General features: G+C 36.1%; 1 protein-coding gene across 2 annotated transcripts in view; it reads right to left on the bottom strand.

Annotated features, from left to right (window-relative positions):
* POLN (DNA polymerase nu) overlaps positions 1-20,320 on the bottom strand; it is an 88,992-nt gene that overhangs the window by 64,561 nt on the left and 4,111 nt on the right. For both annotated transcript variants that reach the window (XM_015625076.1, XM_015625073.1), the window contains 12 exons: positions 17,714-18,202; positions 17,169-17,356; positions 15,259-15,371; positions 13,375-13,532; positions 10,786-10,854; positions 9,331-9,391; positions 9,057-9,121; positions 8,196-8,279; positions 7,729-7,818; positions 5,649-5,705; positions 4,760-4,813; positions 4,473-4,538 (listed from right to left, as the gene is read on the bottom strand). In XM_015625076.1, coding sequence (XP_015480562.1) covers positions 4,473-4,538; positions 4,760-4,813; positions 5,649-5,705; positions 7,729-7,818; positions 8,196-8,279; positions 9,057-9,121; positions 9,331-9,391; positions 10,786-10,854; positions 13,375-13,532; positions 15,259-15,371; positions 17,169-17,356; positions 17,714-18,115 — 1,407 coding nt within the window. In that variant the 5' untranslated portion in view covers positions 18,116-18,202. The remainder of the gene's footprint in view (positions 1-4,472; positions 4,539-4,759; positions 4,814-5,648; positions 5,706-7,728; positions 7,819-8,195; positions 8,280-9,056; positions 9,122-9,330; positions 9,392-10,785; positions 10,855-13,374; positions 13,533-15,258; positions 15,372-17,168; positions 17,357-17,713; positions 18,203-20,320) is intronic.

Genomic DNA, 20,320 nt, shown 5'->3' with positions numbered 1-20,320 from the left:
AAGATCAATGAAAATGTAAGGCACATACCACTTGTCCATTTCAAGTAAATACTCTTCTCAACTGGGCAGTGTATGAAAACAGGTTTACAAAAATCTTACTCCTATCAGATGTGCAGTTTCAAAAGCAGCCAAGACTTAGGCTCATTTCTGGGGAGGGGGATTAAAAAAAATGCAAAATGCAAGCATATTCCTGCTCCCAGACTTGATTTCTGACTTCTCACATTTGCCTCTGCTAAACCTTCTAAAAGCTGTGAAAGAAAGGGGGAAGGAAAAAACAAGACAGTGCAGAATCTCATCATTACTGGAGCACCTTGCAGAACATCCTGTTTCTGCTGGGATCCAACTGTAACCATAAACTTCAAACTTTCAGAAGGAATATTTGTAGTACCACAAATCTGCCTGCAGCCTTAACGAGGCCTTGGACAAAACACCTTTAAATTTGGAGCTGTCACAACAGCTTTGGTAGCACGATTCTGTCAGACCACCCTGCTAGGAGTGCACATGTGGGGATGCCAAGATGCAAATCCTGCTGGGATTCTGCTAGAAAAGGGAGACAAGCAGCATCCCATCTACACTGTTCAAAAACAATCCCAAAACTATGCCAAAACCACATTTCCATTTTATCTCAGAGAAAATTAGAAAATTTTTCACTCCAAAAAAACAGCCCAGAGGGGAAATAACATAGATACAGTATGCATAATCAGAAATACTGGTTTGCTAAGTTAATTGAGAGAACAGACTCGTTTTGGACGACAATTGCTCAGAGGGGCCTCTACTTCAAGGGATTGTCTTTCCCCTTAGAATGAAAACCAGATGGGTAAATTCATTATTCATATTCCAAACACTACTTGCAACACTCATTTTCTAATAAACAAGCATGCAATTCTCCATTGTGCATTCACAACCAGAAAATCTTATGTCTGTTGAAGAGATTGAGATATATGCAATATATCAGGTTCTTGATGACACTTCCTCAAGCATGTTAACATTCAATATGCTCTAATTAGTTTCCCTTTCAAATTGCATTCCTGATTTCCAAATCACAGTAAAACATATTTATTTGACTGATAGGTTAAATTATTTTATTTCTTTTCCTTTTTGGATGAGTTGCAAAAGCATTTTTCCTGAGGAAAAACAGGAATGCTTTTTTATTTTTTTTCCGCTTTCTCCAAGAAGGTGAATTTTTTTTATTTATCTTCCCCATAACTTTTTGTTACTAAAAGGAAGGAAATGCTCCCTGAAGTCACCACAATATGCTTTTCAGTTTAATGATACAAACATCTTCTGAAGCAGAGAAGCATAAACTCATTAGCAGCATTTTAGTTCATTCTGCTGCAGAAGCCTGGAGGAAAGAAAACTTAATACAGAGTATCTGATTCTAGCACAGAAATTTACATCTTAAACCAAATTAGAGCATCTAATTTTATGCAATCTTTATATCTCAAGTTAGGATTTCTCTCTTTTCATTCTGAAAGGGGCTTGATCTTAATTGGGTTTATGCTTTTCTACTTGTGTCTTGACTTATTTCTGCTTTAAAACATGAAAGCCTGAAAAGAGATATTTCCAGGTAGGTTTGGAGAACATAAACAAGCTTTTATGAATGTCATAAATATATCTAATAGAAGAGTTATCTATGAACAATATAATCAAAGGGCATCCTAGTGTAGACAAGACTAATACATTTATACAAAAAACTATTTGAAAATAACATATTCAAATAATACAACTAATTAAATTTCCCTAATAGTCATAAGCAATCCATAAAAGAGAAAAAAAAACCAACTAGCATATGGATACATTATAAAATAATTTCTGGGGTTTATATTTACTTTTAGGTGTCAGATACTCAGGTTCTCCAAAAGTAGCAGATAGATGCCTAAAATGCTATAACAGGAAACTGCAAGATCAAATGTGTCCCTATTTAGCAATAATACATTAACACTGTTATTTGTGAAAAACACATGATTTATACTGCACACGTATTGTAGAGGAGAAACCAAATGAGAAGAAATGAAGTGCACAGTTAAACTAAAATAGATGAACACGTGGAGAACCACTGAAGTAAATTGCTGCTAAGAAACCCCCTCTAAGTTGCTACAACACAGAAGTCATAAAAATTCATGTGAATAAACTTATCTATTGAGAAAAACCCACATAAAGCCAAAAATATACATCATCCATATATCAAATGTGGAACTGTCGGAAAGAGGATGACAGTTTATCTGAAAAAGAAATTCTGCTCTGTATCTAATGTCTAGTCATTTCCCCTCAAACCTCTAAGTAAATCCCTCCTGGACTCCATTAAATGCCTTAAAGGACAGAGGACAGATATATCCATTACCTTTACAAAACAAAAGAAAGATGAAGAAACCTTTGTTTGGAACCTCATCTCTCAGAAGCACTGCAGAGTATGGGATGTTTTTCCATTTGAATTCTCCCAGAATCTGATTCACACTTATCTTTTGCTTTAATCACTTGTTAAAGTATTTTAAAACAGTTAAAAATAAACTACCTCTGCAAAAATGCAGCTAAAATTTGACATAATATCATAGTAACTGCAAAAATATCTCAAATATTTATGATTTTTGGCAAGAATCTTTCCAATCTTTAACACTTAGCAAAGTGACTGGGAACTGCAGTGTATCTTCTATATCAATAAATGATTCAGAAACAGATGGTATAGGTTCCATAAACATTTCAAACAAAAAAAGCCATGCCAATGTTTCTCCTTAGAAGGAAAAGCCAGCCTCAGGCAACCCTGGATGCTAGCTTTAGCAGCACTATTTTGAAGAAAAACAACTTTAAAGAAAACTAGATTTCATGTCCTTTTTACTATGATGGGCCAAAGGTCACTGTGTTGTAAGCAGTTTTTCAAGACAGCTGTCTGTTCAGCTCTGACTTGGAAATGCCTGTGCATCACATCAGAAAATTCAGCAAACTGTGACCTTCATGATCATCTTTTCCTCTCACTTTCTCCTATCTGGGTGCATGAGAAACGAGAGCAGCAGTAACACTTCCCCATTCCGTTGTTAATTCAGAATCCTAAACACTGATTTTCACTCAGCAAAAAGCATAAGCACTTCCTATAAATTGTTTGATGGCAAATTTTATGGAAATATGTATCACAAGGGTAGGAAGATGCAAATGAACATGAACTGTGAAGACATGTGAAAGAAGAGCTAAGGAAGTCACCAGTATGGTGAGGGTGAGAACCCCCCAGGACAGGTTTCTGTCAGAACTCCAAAATCGCCATTCCAGGCAGGACTTGCCAGGAACCACACAATCCCATCCATGCAAAGTGGTCAGGACTGTTAAGGTTTACATCTCTGCTCCCACACAGAGCTGTGGAAGACCATGGACTTTCTCCAGGACTGTAGAAAGCTCCTAATGCCATTTGTACCCATAAAGCTTAAGGTTGGGTCCTGCACAGAGATAAGCAGTACCCAAATCTGCATGGACAGAAACTGACACCACTTTGGGGCACAAGTTAAAAGGACAACAGCCTCACAGATTCCCTTGAGCCTTTATGAGACAAATCCCATCTTTGTATCTGTTCCCAGTCATCCACAGGGCTATAGGCCAGGTCTTTGCTAGAAAATGCCATGGTTAAACCAAACAGAAACTTTCCCCTGATCAACAGTCACTAGTTTTCTTCTGCTGTTCTCACTTATGTCTTGAGGCCCTGGAACTCTGCAGCCCCATCTCGTCCCACACCAGGTCCTGCACTCTTGTCCAGGCAGCCATGGGCTGTGACAGAGGGGAGCATAAAGGCCTCACCAGTCTGTACAGCCAAGGTCAGTGGGTGTCATAAACACCAAGAGAAATGGGATCATAGAATACATTCAAGTAAGCCCTTGAAAGGCCACTTTATAGGAAAAAAATATATATAAAAAAAAAAATAATAGCACAAGCCTTTAGCAGTCCAGAAAGTCAAATAAAACATGTTTCAGGCACCAACATGTACATGGAGATCATTATAGCCAAGAAAGGAAGCACAAAGAGCCCAAGTGTCACAGGCATATAAGCAAGACTTCCAGAGCACCAGCACTGCCAAGCTGAGCCCTTTACTGCTATGAGGCCTGAAGCCAAATTCCAGAAGAGAGCTTCCTTTTTTACTGTAATGCCCACCTTCCACTGATCCTTTACAAGGAGTACTTCATGAACACCAGGAATTCATGAGAAGGAAATATTCAAGGTACATGCATGGCTTACAACTATACTCCTCTACTTCAGGTAGAATGTTAATGTTAATTCTGATCACAGATAACATAAAATATGCCTAAGTACAGATGACCTACAGTAATATACCCATTTAATAAGCTTTTTCTGTCCATCATTTAGATACAATACAGCAACCACTAGACAAGCATGAAAACAAACATTTCCTGTGTTAAAAATATTACATATTTTGTACAAGTAATATTAATATTTTGTTTCAATTAAAATGCAAATCTTCCAATAAGCTCACTTACAGGATGTTTGGCTGAAAGTCTGCCAGTCACAGTTCCAGTTTGATTCCAAGTAGAGGAAATAAATCCCTGAAATCAAGTAAAGCGAAAAACAAAAAAAAACAACAAAAAAAAAGGACACACAGCTATGTTTTATTTAATACAAGTATCAGTAAGAAAAATTCACTGCAATCAAAACAATATAAAAGAAATATTTTTAAATTTTCCATGTATAGAAGTTCTTAAACCGTAAACACTGCAATCATTTCACATATTTTTAGGATTTTACAAGCTACTTTATATATTTCTACCTTTTTCATGTATGTTTGCAGTCCATCCACATAAGTTGATTTCATCTTATGAACCTAGAATGCATAAAATTTAAGATTAATGTTTACTTATAAAAAGAAGGGATTATTTTCAAATTAAAGATCCTAATTTCCAAATGCATCCTGTTTGTAGACTTTTATTTCTTAAAGATAGTTTTATCCAAGTAAATAATGGATTTATACTCACTGATAGCTTAACCTATTCATGTAAGTTAGGCAAGTGCTTGGTTATAACCTAGAGACAGAGCTTTGCAGATACTATTAAATGAACTATTTGAATTTATTATTTTACATCTTATATCCCCAGGTCAATAAATTACATGAGAACCACACACACACACACACAACACACACACAAATTTTAAAAAAAAGATCAAAACAAAACATAACCCCACAGTTTTTAACTTTGCTTTATTTTCTTAAATTCTTGGAAGTTTATTCACTGAATACCTAATGATTAAGTGTGGGAGCAGACTAACTAGATAGTTTTGGATTTTCAGGAGATTTGTCACCCCAAAACTCCCCATAAGCAGTTGTCGCCTTCATTTTACACAAACCATTTCTTCAGAACTCAAAAAAATAGAGGTTTTGCCCCAAGTATGCTTTATAGCACTACACAAATTTAGCAGTGAAGTTTTCCAATTGATTCTGCAACATTGTACAAGTTGTTTGCTGGCTATCATCTAATATAGAGCAAAACAACTATAAGCATTAAAATTTAAAAAGTCTTAAGAACACTGACTTTAAATTAGTATTTGAATGAACTTCCACTAGAGCAAACTTACTTATTTATTTAACTATGAATATGTTATCTGTCTTGCCAAATTTTTCTTCAATAAAACTACATTCTGTAAAAAAAATATCAGCTCACCTGGCGGTATTCTAAAATTATCTTAGGCAAAGGATGAAGATCTTGCAATTTATTTAGCTGCAAAATCAAGAATGTGAATTAATGACACACTTTTCTTGAAGTTATATTATTAAACAAACCTGAACAGAATACATTTTGGAGGAAGAAATTTTCTTGACAAGCTGAATGGACAAAATACTGGCTGAAGGATGATGTCCTTCCAGCAGTCCCTCCCCAGCCCCAATGAAGCTTTCATTAGGAAGGCTGGAGATTACTCCTTCCCATTTCACTTTCACTCCTGTCCCAGACAGGACAAAAAGACACATAGACATCAAAACTTTTCCACAGCAACTTTGAAAACACAGGGGTGTGATGTGTGTGTGTTTTTATGGCCCTTTGTTTGTTTTTTGTGCTATACAGCATAAACGCAAGAGAGAACACAATGGAAGTAGGCAAAATAATACATGCATACACACATATTTATACCCACACAATCCAAGAGAATAATTTCTCCTGTTCATGTCTTAAGAAAAGTTTCAGCAAAACGTCAAGAGAAATTGAAATTGTCAAATTAAAAATCAATAAAATAAAGTATATTTCTTATTACTTTGATTGGAAACTGCCAAAAATTCTGTTGAGGTAAAGAATTAAATTATTAAAATAGATACTGGATATTTATAAGTACCACAAAAAATATCTGGAACTACAATAGTCCAGGATGAAAAACAGATGCAACTGTACTAGAATGTATATTTTAAGAAATAAGTTCTTTTTCTTGCTACCAGGGAGAAACAACATCTTAAGATTAATTGCCTACTATTTATCTCCTGGAAGGTTTCATCCTACCTTTCTCTAAAAAACCAAGTCTCAGCAGTTATTGGAAAGAGAATACTGAACTACATGAAAGCATTGCTTTGATTATAGCAACAAATCTTATATTCCCACAAAAAGATGACATGAATTCTATTTCACTGATCCCTCCCATTTCCCAAGGCTCTCTGTCACTCTCCAAGATTATATGTTTGATCTATGAAACCTCCTTCTCCTTGAGTAGTGTGTGGGTTTTATGGTTATACTGTTGAGGTTACTGGAGATCATACTTGGTAGTTCAGACACTTGACTGAAAAGTGGAATTTCCTCCTTAAGAAGAAATAAATATTACCCTCCTAACTTCCCCAAAGATGTTCAAGTTCAGCAGTGAGTTGTGCAGTTTAACTCCTATGTAAACTAGAGCAATTCAATTGTAGCACCAAATCAGAAACAGATGCAGCTGTACAGAAGCTTTTTCTCTTCTAAAAAGAATCTCCATTACTATTATTATCTTCACAAAATGATTTTTTAATGATCTGACAAGGGGATCAAGAGCACCCTCAGTCAGTTTGCAGATGACACCAAATTGGATGGAAGAGTTGATCTGCTGAAAGGCAGGAAGGTTCCACTGAGGAATCTGGACAGGCTGGATCAGTGGGCCCAGGGGTCTGAGGTTCAGCAAGGCCAAGTGCCAGGTCCTGCCCTGGGTCACAACAACCCCTGCAGCACCACAGGCTGGGGCCGTGGCTGGAAAGGGCCCGGTGGAAAAGGACCTGGGGGTGCTGATTGAGAGTGGCTGAACACGAGCCAGGTGTGCCCAGGTGGCCAAGAAGGCCAATGGCTCCTGGCCTGGGTCAGCTGGGCACACCAATCAGTGTGGGCAGCAGGAGCAGGGCAGTGACTGTCACCCTACACTCAGCAGTGAGTACTGTGTTCTGTTTTGGACCCTTCATTTCAAAAAGAACACTGAGGTGCTGGAGTGTCCAGGGAAGGACAACAGAGCTGGAAAAGGGTCTGGAGCACAAGTCTGATGAGGAACAACTGTGGGAGCTGGGGATGTTTAGCCTGGAGAAAAGGAGGCTCAGGGGACACCTTCAGTAGCTGATATGTTTTCCCCTGCCATGGTGTGCAACTCTCTTTTCTGGGACAAGTAACTGTAGCACAAATAGGACAATACAAAAATAAACCAAGATCATTAAAAAAACTTTAGACAAACCACAATTTCACTGGAATATAACTTAGAAGTTTTTCCAAATCATGCAGCTGGTTTTAAAACCCTTCCCTGTCTCACCACAACTTCTGAGGTGGATACAAGCTGTTGTATTTCAGTTCTGTGAAGTTTCTCACACAGCGTATGCAGCTTTAACTTATCAAATAGTACCTAAAGTAAGAAAAAGACAATAAATCTTTCAGTGTTTCAAGAGTTGAAATAGAAAGGAAAAGAGGTTTCAAGGTAAATAGAGCATACTGTAGCAAAGAGAACTAACAGAACTAAAAATCTTTATTTTTGAGCTATTGAAGCAGTGACATAGTTACTTTAAAAAAAGCATAATTTATGTACATACAATCAAATACAGATTATTCAACATTGTTGTATTTATTAAAAACTGATGTCTTTCATTAAAATCAGAAAATGAGAGAATTAATATAGAAGAAAATAAGTAAGAAGCAGTAAGGATTTATATGCTTTACAGTTCTTCTGTATCAATAAATCCATAGAACGTACACCTTAAGTAGAAACAGTAATACAAATAATACCTCCCGGAGCTGACAACTGCTGGTCAAAAGGAATCGTTCTCCAGCAACCTCATGAGCCTCCTGTTCGAGCTCTTTGAGCCGCAACTACGTATCAGGACATCAAAATTATTCTGTTCACATTATTAGTTTCTTCAGTATCTGCCACTTCCAAGGTTAATGCAAATATTGAGTCTTTATTTAAGAATGGAGTACTTGATATCATGTAATTGCTGACCATCAACATTTGGTTGAGTAGATTGCTTATATACTCCTTAATTTATATTGCTTCATGATCTGGTAAGGGAATTTATTGTAGTAAGAAGTACCAACGTTTGTGGTTAAAGAACTTAGGTTACTGAAGCTTTAGAGATCTGTGAGAAACATAGCTATGAAAATTATTCTGATAAATTAGTAATCTGCCAGACCAGTGATTATCTAGTCAAATTTTATGTTACAAAATGGGATTCTCTTGTAGCTATTTTTATCAAAGAACAGTCATTTAAAGAGTGTATTGTTCACAAAAGAGGGAGAGAAGTCTGTCGCTTCTCAGGGAAATGGTTACTGAAAACTGTATGTTCAGAAAATAAAAATTACCATTTTTACTCTGCAACACATAACCCAAAAGACCTGCACATTTTGCAATACGATTTCAGTACTGGGGAAAGGCTGATGAAGCAAATACCTCTTTTTTACTTGTGTAAATAAACAGGGAAGTATCCTAAAATAACAAATATAATTAGTTATATTTATAACCATTTAACAAAAACACCACACTATTACATTCAATGTGACAGAAGTTCCTTCTCTTTCTAATCAGTTATCCTCAGCAAAAGCACAAAGATATTATACAATTTTCAAGAAAAAAATTAATACAAAATTTACCCCTAGAATCTCTGATGTTTTTTTCAGTTCTTGTTTGTTCACATATATTTTGTGTGTTTCCATCACTGTAAATACAATTTTAGATTACGAACACTTATAATTTACAATTTCAATTTTACATTCTTCTTAGACTGTAAAATGGAAACTCAAACTCACACAGCTGTTATGAGGCTATGATAAGATTTCATATTCTGAGGAATTACATTCCACTTGAGCATAGTGAGCAGCTATGTGAAAATAGTGAAGATTTGTATTTTGACCAGAACTTTCATACCTGCCAGAATTTTGATAAGTGGAAGCTCTAATGTGCAAAATAAGTTCCACAAACCTTGAGCCTGTAAAATAAGATATGAGTACATTCTTCAGTACCGGCTAATTTTGATCTCAAAACATATAGTGGTGTCATTAGGTGAACATATTTTCCAGTGAGCAGTATTTCACTTACTGTATATTTCCTTTTTATATGACAACACTGTTTGTGGCATGAAATACTACATAGTGCAAATTATAGTATCTTAATGTTGTCACATCCTTTTTGTGGGGAATAGGAATTTTGCAACAGCAACCACTTTGTACAAGAGTGCTAATAATATATTTTTTTTTTCTAAACAGTTTATTTTTAAAGCAAGCTTCATTATAATAGCGCACATAGTTATCTCTTTTCCTTTGTTCGCTTGAACAATTCGGCAACCATTCATAATCCGTAATTTTGTTTTCATTAGAGAGACAATAAGAGTTGAAATGGTTATGTCCCCAAATTACTTACAGAGAACAGAAAGTCTGTTTTTTCTCTAACCACTGAAGCGATCTGACGTGTCTAAAATCTCTTGTGGGCTGGATCTCTGTGTTTCTGTGCCTTTGGTGTTTCCCTGCTGCCTCCCTTCACAGATTGTTCATCATACTGCTGGGCCACTTGGATATCCACATTAATATGGCTCCACCACCTCATGGTCTAAGCCCTACATCTGCTACCAGGAATTTCAAAGACTGGGAAGTTGTGATGCCTCTTGCACCAGAACCTGGGTGTATCCCTAATTTCTGGCACTTTTCCAGTTATATTATCACAGGCATTAAAAAGGCACACATACCCCGACAGATTTCTTGAGGTGCATTCTGAACTGAAATAAGGGGTAAAACAGAATGAAATAGTTCACTTGGAAGGGACCTACAATGACTAGTCCCACTGCCTGGTCAATTCAGGGCTGACTAAAATTCCAAGCATATGGTTAAAGGCACTATCCAATTGCCTCTTAAACACTGACAGGCCTGGGCCTTCAGCCACCTCTCTGGGAAGGCTGTCCCAGCATGTGATCAGTGCTTGGTTAACACAGTCCAGAACACAAGACATGCTGAGAGTTTTCATAAGCAAGGAATACACAGAAAAATATAGCTATACTATATTCTACGTCTTTTAACACTTTTTAGACAGTAATACATAGATTTAAATGCTAAAAGAAAAGCCAATATTCTGAACCTTTACTGTTCTCAGTATCTTCATTTAGTTAAATGAAGCAGAGGATAAGTTCCTCCTTAAGATTAACCTTGACACCATTTCCTTCTAGAAAAAATGGCAAATTTGATGGGCAATTTATTTTAAATGTTGACTGCCAATGTAAACCACTAAGGACTGAAGCATTCTTTTATTCTAATTCAAATGAGAAATACATCATTAACTCTCTTTAATTCAATACTTACATAGTTATTCCTGGGCAAATTCTTTTTGTCTTACCTTTAAGCCATGAGCAAGGTCCATCATTACATTATAAAGCTTCTCCAAGTTCACACCCAAGTTTTGATACTGATATAAATAAAAAAAAAATCAATAACTTTATTGCTAGCATAAAATTATTTAAGAATTAACTTTTTAAGAAGGTATAAATTGTAAAAATGTGCTTTTCTGTATGCCTTAACATTTTAGAAATGTTGTTAGATCTCTGTCCAACCCAAATCATTAACACAGAACTAGATTATAAACATTCCAGATTTTGCCTGTTCTTATATTTACATTTTGTATCAAGTACAGAGAAACATAGTATTGATAAACTGCCTTTGACAGTGAAGTCAGAGTTCCCTTGCTACTTGTAAGATGAGGAAAAATTCCTTGCATTCTTTTTCTCATGTAAGTACTGCCACTTTTGTGTCAGAACTGTTCATTTCCTCCCTTTTGTTCCAGAGGTGTTCCACACAGCATCTCGTCACCTCCTTCAATTGGCTAGAATACCTTTTTGAAATGTATACAAATACTGAGAATGATTGTTTGCTCCAAGAACATGACCATTAAAAATAAAGACTGAGAAACAGCAAGCCCTGGAAGGTAGGATGCAGAGAGCTCTCTTCAAAACTGATATATCCACTGGTAATGATCCTTGTTCTAAAACAGTCTAGTCCATACTGCAGTGAAATGTCACCAACATGGCTCCAAGAAACCTTGTCCATACCAACTTGTTCTGAAACAAAAGAGCTGCCTGTGAAATACAGACAGTTTGCTTGATCCCTTTCTGGAGGTGAAAGAGCCCAGTGACAGGCTTTAACTGACACCAAAATTCCTCATCAGTAAATGCAGCAATGACATGACCAGCATAATGTTTAGCACCTGTTCCAGCAAATGTTGCTGTGAGTATGGACCATAACCACTTTGGCACAGCACCAAATATACAGACAAGCAGCAAGCAGCACATCTTTGAGCTAGAGGTGTGTGGGTGAGTTGTGGGCTACAGAATAAACCAGCAGTCATCCCAAGTACTGTGGTGGGTGGACAAGACTAGCACAAGACAGGGAGCTTCACTTAAGTAGTGAGGCACAAGATGATTTATCACTTACCACAGATCCCTCTGGCAGTATAGACAACTGTTAGGAAGCTACCAGTAAAAACAGCAAGAAGATTGAAGAGATAAACCTGGCAAAGAGCCAGGAGACACAGGAAGAACTGGGATTCACTGAGAAAGGAGAAAAGCCAAAAAGGAAGTGTGAGAGTGCAGGTGACAAATTAAGAAATAAGGAAAGGGGGCAAAATAATCACAGGATGTTACAAGGAGGCATTAGCTGGGCACTGAGTGAACAAGTCAGCATAAAGACACTGGAGATGGCTGGGGCAAGGAAACAAACTAGACCTGAAGTAGGACAGGAAGGAAATAAAATTTCAATATTTAACTCAGAGCTGGGAATCAGGATGACAAAGTTGAAAAGTGACTAAGAACAGATGTGCTATCTGAAGAACAAAAGACTGAGCCAAGCTAAGGGAAGAGACAAGATTAAGGATGCTGACTCACAGCAAAGCCATCCTATATAGAAATAATGATAGGTAACTTCTATCTGCTTGTCTATTCCCTACACTAATAATTTAATTAATGAAGTAGCTTCTGAACAACTGCAGTTTACAGCCAATGCTTTCAAGTAACTGCCTCTGGTTTTCTCAGAAGAGTCTACACTGATGGGTAGGTCCAATACAACCAATCTCTGTCTATCCTCTAAGCACAATTGACATCTGTGGATTTGTATCCTACAGGTCCTATAATCATGGTGCAATACATGATGGTCTGAATGAGCAAGACCTCTGAAAAGTGAACGGCATCAAAAAAACCCATTATGTAGGTTTCTCTACATCATCTTATCCATCAAACAACCTCTGAAAGCTAATGTGCCCACAGTAGATCACCACAGCCCAAAACAGATACAAATATTTTATAAAGTTCAGGAAATAAATTTCAAGAGAAATACAGAAGACATTTGATATGATACAGGAAGAACTTTCCATAATGCAGGGGATAACATGTCAAAAAGTTCATCATGCATTCTCTCACACTGAGAATTAAAATTCACAGATTTTTTCATACATATGCTTGAAGGTTCACATTTCACTCCCTGCTGTTTCCCAGCCTATGATGTGGCATCTTTACCAGCTGTGAAATTTAGCAAAATGGTTAATAACAATCAACTAAATACAGGCTACAATTGCACAGGAACTGGAGAACACAGCATCAGACATTTCGGAAAGGAGAGCTGGAAATCATTTTGCAGGAAGGTGAAGAGAAGAAAAGAGAAAATTGCATATTAATTAAAGTTGTTACTGAGCTTTACAGTTTCAAAAGAAAATTTTACAGCTGTTCCTGGAGAATGAGGTCCCATCTTGGTAGATGCAGTAAAACCTCCCCTTCTCCCCTTTCTTTAGATATCCAACATGTAGCATTTACAGAATAATTTTATTCCATTATAAAAGCATTATCTATCTTTTGTAATATTTTCTAAGAAAAAGCAATTTTATTATCATTTTCTTCCCTTTTTTAACCCAACCACAAACAATTGAAAACAAGCTACTTACAGATACATTTATCAAAGTGCCTATATCTGTATTTTCTGCTCCCTTTAAAAAAGGTTTTTCAAAATACTTCTGTATTAAACACTCAAAGGAAGGAACTGTGTCGCTGGGGTTTATCAGCCATGCTGCAATCCTTGGATCTAGCACGACAGTATTGGCAACTACAAAACAAATTATTAAAAATACTTAAATTAACTCCCATACTGAAAAATAGCTCTGAAGTTTTGTCCATCTTTCCTGCATGCACACATCGTAAAAGGACAAATATTTACTCTACTAAAATATTAAACATCAAATTCACAGCTCTAATACATGGTCATGACTACACAGGAGGAAGTTCAGTATTGCATATTTTTGAAGAGTGTTATTTTGTGAAGTTGGGGGGGATTTTTTTGGTTGGTTGATCTTTCCAAATTTTTAAATATAAAAAAACTTCTGGTTCCTTAGATTTACTGTAAAAACCTCCCTTTCCTAGAACTGAAAAACTTAAAGTTGAGGTGGGTTTTTTTATGAGAGTCTCCCTCTGGTACAGTTTTCTTATTGTTACTGTTGTTAACTTGACTGATACCCACAAAATTGCTATTGGGGATTAGGAAGGTATTTACTTCCTAGCAATCAGACCAAGATCATTAATGTATATATGAATTCACATATGGGCACACAGTGCATTGTTTCCAAAACTCAGAACCTTTTGTCCTTTAGCATCGTATGTGCTTACACTGCAGCCTCATGTTCACTTAGATGGATAGGGTGTGCTAAACCCAGTGCTATTCGACTTTCCTTTGAACTACAATCTCTACATGTGTCCTGCAGTTCTACAAAGAACAGGAAAAACTAATAATTAAACTGCTTTGTGATATATTCAAAGATAAACCTAAGTATCCTCTTCAGTAACCCCTAAGTTCAAACTATGACCTACAGGTCACATTTTTAGTGCACTCCATGCTACACAACCTTGCAGACTCAGCTAACCAGGAGCAAATTCTAATGTCCATAATGCAAGTTACAGCTACTCCAAAAGCCTAGGCAAGAATTCTTCTGTTTACTAGAATCTTCAGATTCAAATCCCATGGATCAGGTGGGATATTACCAATTAAGTACTTCAAAGTTATAAAAGTCATTATTGCCAGTTCCATTATGGCATTTCTTTTCCCACCCATTCCCAGTGCTGGTTTTTGTACAGATCTTCACACCAGATTTTAAATCATCATCAGTTTACTGTGACTTACAGAAACTTTTCAGATGCTGAACGCAACATGATTCTCCATAGCAGGAGCCCCTCCTGAAAGGTCATGTGCACTTCTGTAACTCACTGAGCAGTAATTTGATACATGGCACCAAAAAGAACCCCCCCAAAAAATGAAAAAAAACAACCCAAAACAAAAAAGACATTATATTTACATCTTATGCCCATTGTTTGTAGTTGCTTTTCAATCTATAGAGAAGAGTCTTGTTTCTATCAAAAGAACATGGGCCCTTTCAAGTGATTCCTAATTCTGACAACTATGAGCATCCCAGGGATTTATTTTAGCCCTTCCTTTGAGCAGAGGAAGTTTTTTTTTTTTTTTCCTAGGGAATATGAAACACGAAGTAGCTTGACCTTTTCAGCTATAATCAGGACCTTGTTGAGAGCTTTCGTTTCTCCTGGAAGCTATCCTTAAGTTACTCAATGATTTGATTCCTACTCTGAGAAGAAATACATTATCTTGCCATGCCAAGCCTCTGGTCACAACCTCCCCCAGGAAGGGTGTTCTTTTTCACGGTACCAAACTCTGTTTTTCTATATATTACTTAACCAGCAATTTAGTTATTTCTACACTTAGTGATTTTTACAGAAACACCAATAGCACAGAGATTTCAGGATGAGATCATACATTGAATACTTGCCTTGTTTCCAGCTGATTTCATTACTATAAATTTGAAGTAGAGTCCTCAGGAAATCTTTTGCATTGAAGCAAATTATTGGAACTTGGCTCTGTAGCATTTGAAACAACACTTGCCTGCACAGAAGTAGTTCATTAACACACACTATACTGCTCCTATATTTAGTCAATCTATTTACTTTGTTATTTTAATTAGTACCTAATACTAAACACTTAACCCAAGATATTTCCTTATTCCTATAAGAACAGACTAGTGCATTTGAGTATTAAATTCTCAGTTCAGTAAAACTTAAAGTGATGTATAAGAAATTAAAACATCCTAGCAGATATGCTTTATCACATATAAATATCATATAAATCACATATTATATAAAGAAAACAAATACTTGTTTAATTCCTGAAGTGCAACCTTAATCCAAAACCCAAACTGGAATACCTGTAATACTTCAGTATATCTAAATAAGATCACAGAGATTATACTGATGTAGCATTATAAAACACCAGTTTAAAACTTACTAGACAGCCTAAACTGCCATAGCAGTGTTAAAATGCTGTTTAAATCCAAAATGCTTCATCTTTGTCATGTATTTCCATACCTATTGAAAATATATACAATTCCTTCATTCATGATATTTTAAATAGATATAACCAACTATATATATATATATATTAGTATATAGATTTACCAACTATGTGTCTTATTTTAAAATAAGTTATATTTTGGGCAAGATAGAAAAAGATTAGTTTTTATAAAGCACTTTTGATGGTATGAGACCACAGCTCCAAGGGTTCAGACATACTAGACATCACACAGATCATAAGGTATTGCTGTATGCATTATAGATTCCTTCTTAAACAATTGCACAACTCTTACAGTAAGTAATTACCCGTAGGTTTCATATAATTGCTAATACTCATAATCAACTTATCAAATTTTTACTGTTCTTACATACATGCTTTACTGACATGTTCTTCTCAGTTCACAACAACCTATATTCAAGCTGACATGTTATTAATCTACTTGTCATGTAACCCCATTACTATTGAAGAAGCAAACTCATGATTTGTTTCAAGCCATGATTTCAAGCAGTGGAGAGATGCAACTAAGAACCAAGTCCCACATTTTGAAATTAATGTTTTGTAATTTAATAATCCAAATTCAGCAGTTTACAGTAAGACAGCTATTACTGAAAGTCATAAAATATTCTGATGGAGTTTTAAAATGCTAGAGTATTACATCTAGGAATCAGATTCAGTTTGCATTTCTCCCTTTTTGGGCTATGATTTTCAAGTTAATAAAAATAAAAATGGACTTTGGTTATAATAACTGAACTTTAAAACATAGTCCAACTTTTTATAAAAATTTAGTCCATGTATTACACATAAACATAAAGCCTCTACTGCCAAAATTATATTGTATTATTACTGAATGTTAGTAAAGCTTCATTTGGAATGTCAAAAGCCATTAAAAAAATATATGCTAAAAAGATTTAAAGTATTAACAAAGCTCAGAAAGGGTGTTTACCACAATGTCCATCAAAAATGTACTAGCTAAGAAATACAGATCAAGAAATGGTAAATAAAATACAAGGAAGATAAACCTGGACAAAACCTTCTTTGGTGCTGTCCAGCTTTAACTGCTCATAAAGGATTTTCAGGTGAGTGTAAACAGCTCCTACCAGAATCCCAGCCTAATTCTGAAAGGGCTGCAAGTCAGTGATATGCTGAGCCCAAAGGAATAGTCTGTTCTTATTTGGTTTCTATAAACCCAGACTTGATATGGAACTAACACAGCTAAAATGAAATTCAACGAGCTTGACACGTAAGGAGATTAGGCCTGTGCTAAGCAACCCACATTATTATTGCTGAAAGCATATGTAAAGCAAAACAGTATTTTTTCCTACATACTCTCACCAAGAAAATTTCTTGTGAGCTTGTTCTTGTTCCCAAAGAGATGACTGTTCAGTTTTCAAATAAATTAATTTATCATTTTCATTATCAGCATTCCAAGCACAGCCAGTTGAAGTGTGACTGGGAGGACAAGGCTGATCAGTCTGATTCTTCACCAGCACAACAACTCCTTTTACTGATGAGGTAGAGGCCTGTGAAGCATAATTACAATAGTGTTTCCTCTAACAGATTTTGTGCAATCCTATAAAGAAAAACTCCCAAATGTTTTACAATATTAAACATATTATGTACACTAATGCATAATATCATGTATTAGTAATACATTTGACACAGTACAGGAGGATGTGTTTCAGCCTTGACACAAAAATCAGAGTGGTTTTATTTTCTCTAAGATTTACTTGGCAGTTAAAAATAAAATGTAATCTAACTGTACATTTTGGTATGCCATACACAAGTGTTGCCAATGAACACGGGTTTGTGATTATCAGTTACATGCACAATCAAATGGTTCCACAGAGCTGACTAAACAAAACCCATCCTTCACTAACCTGCTCCGAGCTGAGTTGTGAAGAACCATCTTGAAATATCATAGTAGTTACAAAAGCTGCTGCCTGTTCTATAGCTGCAAGCAGTTCACTTCTCTCTTCACATCCTAAACTGCTGATATCACAAGGATACTTTCCAGAAGACTTTGTTTGTCCAGGAGTACAGCTGTATCTTCTTTCATGTAAGAACATGTAGGTATTTACCTGCAATCTTCTTTTCTCTGAGCGAGATGTAGACACGTTTTGCTTTCTTTTAAGAGGAATAACTATTTTCTTTTCCCCATCCTTCAGGTTTTTTTCTTCTACTGAAAGATTCCTTTCTCGATATCCCCATTTTGGGAAGCCTGAATCCTGGTAACAGCTGCCAGATATTTTGGTATCTTGACAGCCAAGTATTTCATCCATATGCGCTATCCTGACTAGCTGACCAGCAGTTCTTTTTTCAGGGCTCACAGTTGCTTTTAATATGGAAATTCTGGAATCACAATCCTCCTGGGAAAATCAGAAATTTTTAGCAAACAAATTATTTGACTTATTAGGAGAAACAAAAATTGCACAAAGTTAATTTAGGTAAATTTTCAAGAAAGCAAAATTCTATGAAAAAATGTTGATACTAACAAAACAGAACCAGTTTAGGGGAACCACATTACATAAACCAAAATTCAACCATGTATCAGTAGAGATTTTGTTGACATATACTGTTTACACCCACAACTACTTTTTTTTTTTAACCTAATATTAGTTCAACACTAAAAGTGGCAAATTAAAAACTACAGGATGCATCTCGTCCAGTAGCTTGTCTTCCATAGTGACAAGGTCAATATTGTCTGAAGAGAGGAGACCCTACATCTTTCAACTTTCAGAGCTCTTTTCATGACAGTTTCATTTGTTATAGAACTTTTGGCATGGGATTTTAATGACTGCTTTGGAATTTCAAGTACATGAATCAACTGGATCCTTCAAGCACTTTACAGTATTGCAATATATAACAAAAATACATAAGAAAGTTGAAAAAGTATGAATAAGTATTATATTCTATTCCATTTAATCCACTATACACAGAACAGTTTTCCTACTCCAGATCCCCTGAATCCCTTTACAGCAGCATGCTACTAAGGGGCATTAAGCAAGATACTGCATGATAGTGCTTGAATTCTACTTCTTCATCCTGATTTCCTTCAGAAATTTCCTTGGTATGCTACTAGCCCTAGTACTTTCTTACTATTTATTTTGCTGGTTTCTTCTACAAACTCCTCAGCTGAAATAGATCCTCTGCCTTGATTTCACAAACAAAGACCCTGGAATGGTAATCACTGTCCTTTTCAAGATTCCCCAAGGTAAATGTGTGTTGAACAATTTACAGATACACGGACTTGCAACTTCCCTCAATGCTTTTTATGCCTCAACCACCAGCAGGCCTTAGAGGAGCTGGCAGGCTTTCTACTCCTGAGGCATTTGAAAAAAATTATGTATTAGTGATGCATTTGCAAGCTTTTCCTCAAAGTTATTTTGAACTATACCATTGTGCATATTATTTAACTTAGTGAAATGAGACAAGTATAAAATAATACAAATTCTGCTAAGTTCACATTTTTTGCATGATGACATTTTTTAAGTCTCATTCATACCGTCTCTCATCCCTACTACTTTTTCCAGACTCAATTTAGTATTCATTTCAAATCTTCAATATTCTGCTTTGAAGAAATCCCTATACTACCTACAAATGTTCTGGGTTCGGAGGGAAATTCCATATAATTTCTTTTAAAAGCTTCTTCAATTTTATAGTTTTCTTTCTGAAAATTAAGCATTACTGTTTTACCTATCTTTCAATGCCTCCAAAACACTATAGTCTCTGTAAGACCACCTGTCAGCAGGGTAGATTTTGGACCTGATCTTACACAGAATCAAATAAATACAAATTTGTCTTGTGAGTTCTCCAACTATTCCACAAAGCAGTTTTCTCCTTATTTGCAGCTGGAGCACCATGCATAAGCTTAATATTCATTGACTCCATTGGAAAGTAGCTGGAGTCTCTCATAATTACTGTATTTTGGTCTCTTCTAGCCCAGTCTCATTCAGTACAACTGCTGTCATCACCACTGCAAAAACCGAGACCTCCTCACTTCAAAAGAACAAGGTCCTGCTGTGCAGGGCTCCCTCCAGTCCCCAAGATGACAGCTTTCACTGATCAAAGGCTACTGTCTACCTCCATCACATCTGTATTGATTGAGAAAGCCAGAATGACAGAGCCAGTAAATTTGGTACTTTTTTATGGTTTCACAATATTCCTCAACCCAGTTCCCATATTCCCAAACCTTAGAAAGTGATGAAAAAGGCTTAAGACTGCTTTAGATCATACTTCACAGGATCAACTCCACACAAAAACACAATTACAAGGTTCTAAGTAAGCAGAAAAATTCAGCTTCTTCTACTACCAAAATGTCTAGTGGCTGTTCTGAATGAAGACAAATTAATTTGACCTATGCAATGCTAAAAGGTGGGCACTGTAAAGTTACCAGAAGGAGAAAAATCATATCACAGAAAGGCCAAATGTTTAAGAGCCATAGGAAGACAACTAATTCACTCAAGTGTATTCTCCAGGCAAACTGC

The sequence above is a fragment of the Parus major genome, chromosome 4 (genome assembly GCF_001522545.3).
Source record: "Parus major isolate Abel chromosome 4, Parus_major1.1, whole genome shotgun sequence".
Classification (NCBI taxonomy): Eukaryota; Metazoa; Chordata; class Aves; order Passeriformes; family Paridae; genus Parus; species Parus major.
Note: the sequence above shows the minus strand (reverse complement) of the source record. Positions and strands in the feature narration are given on the sequence as shown.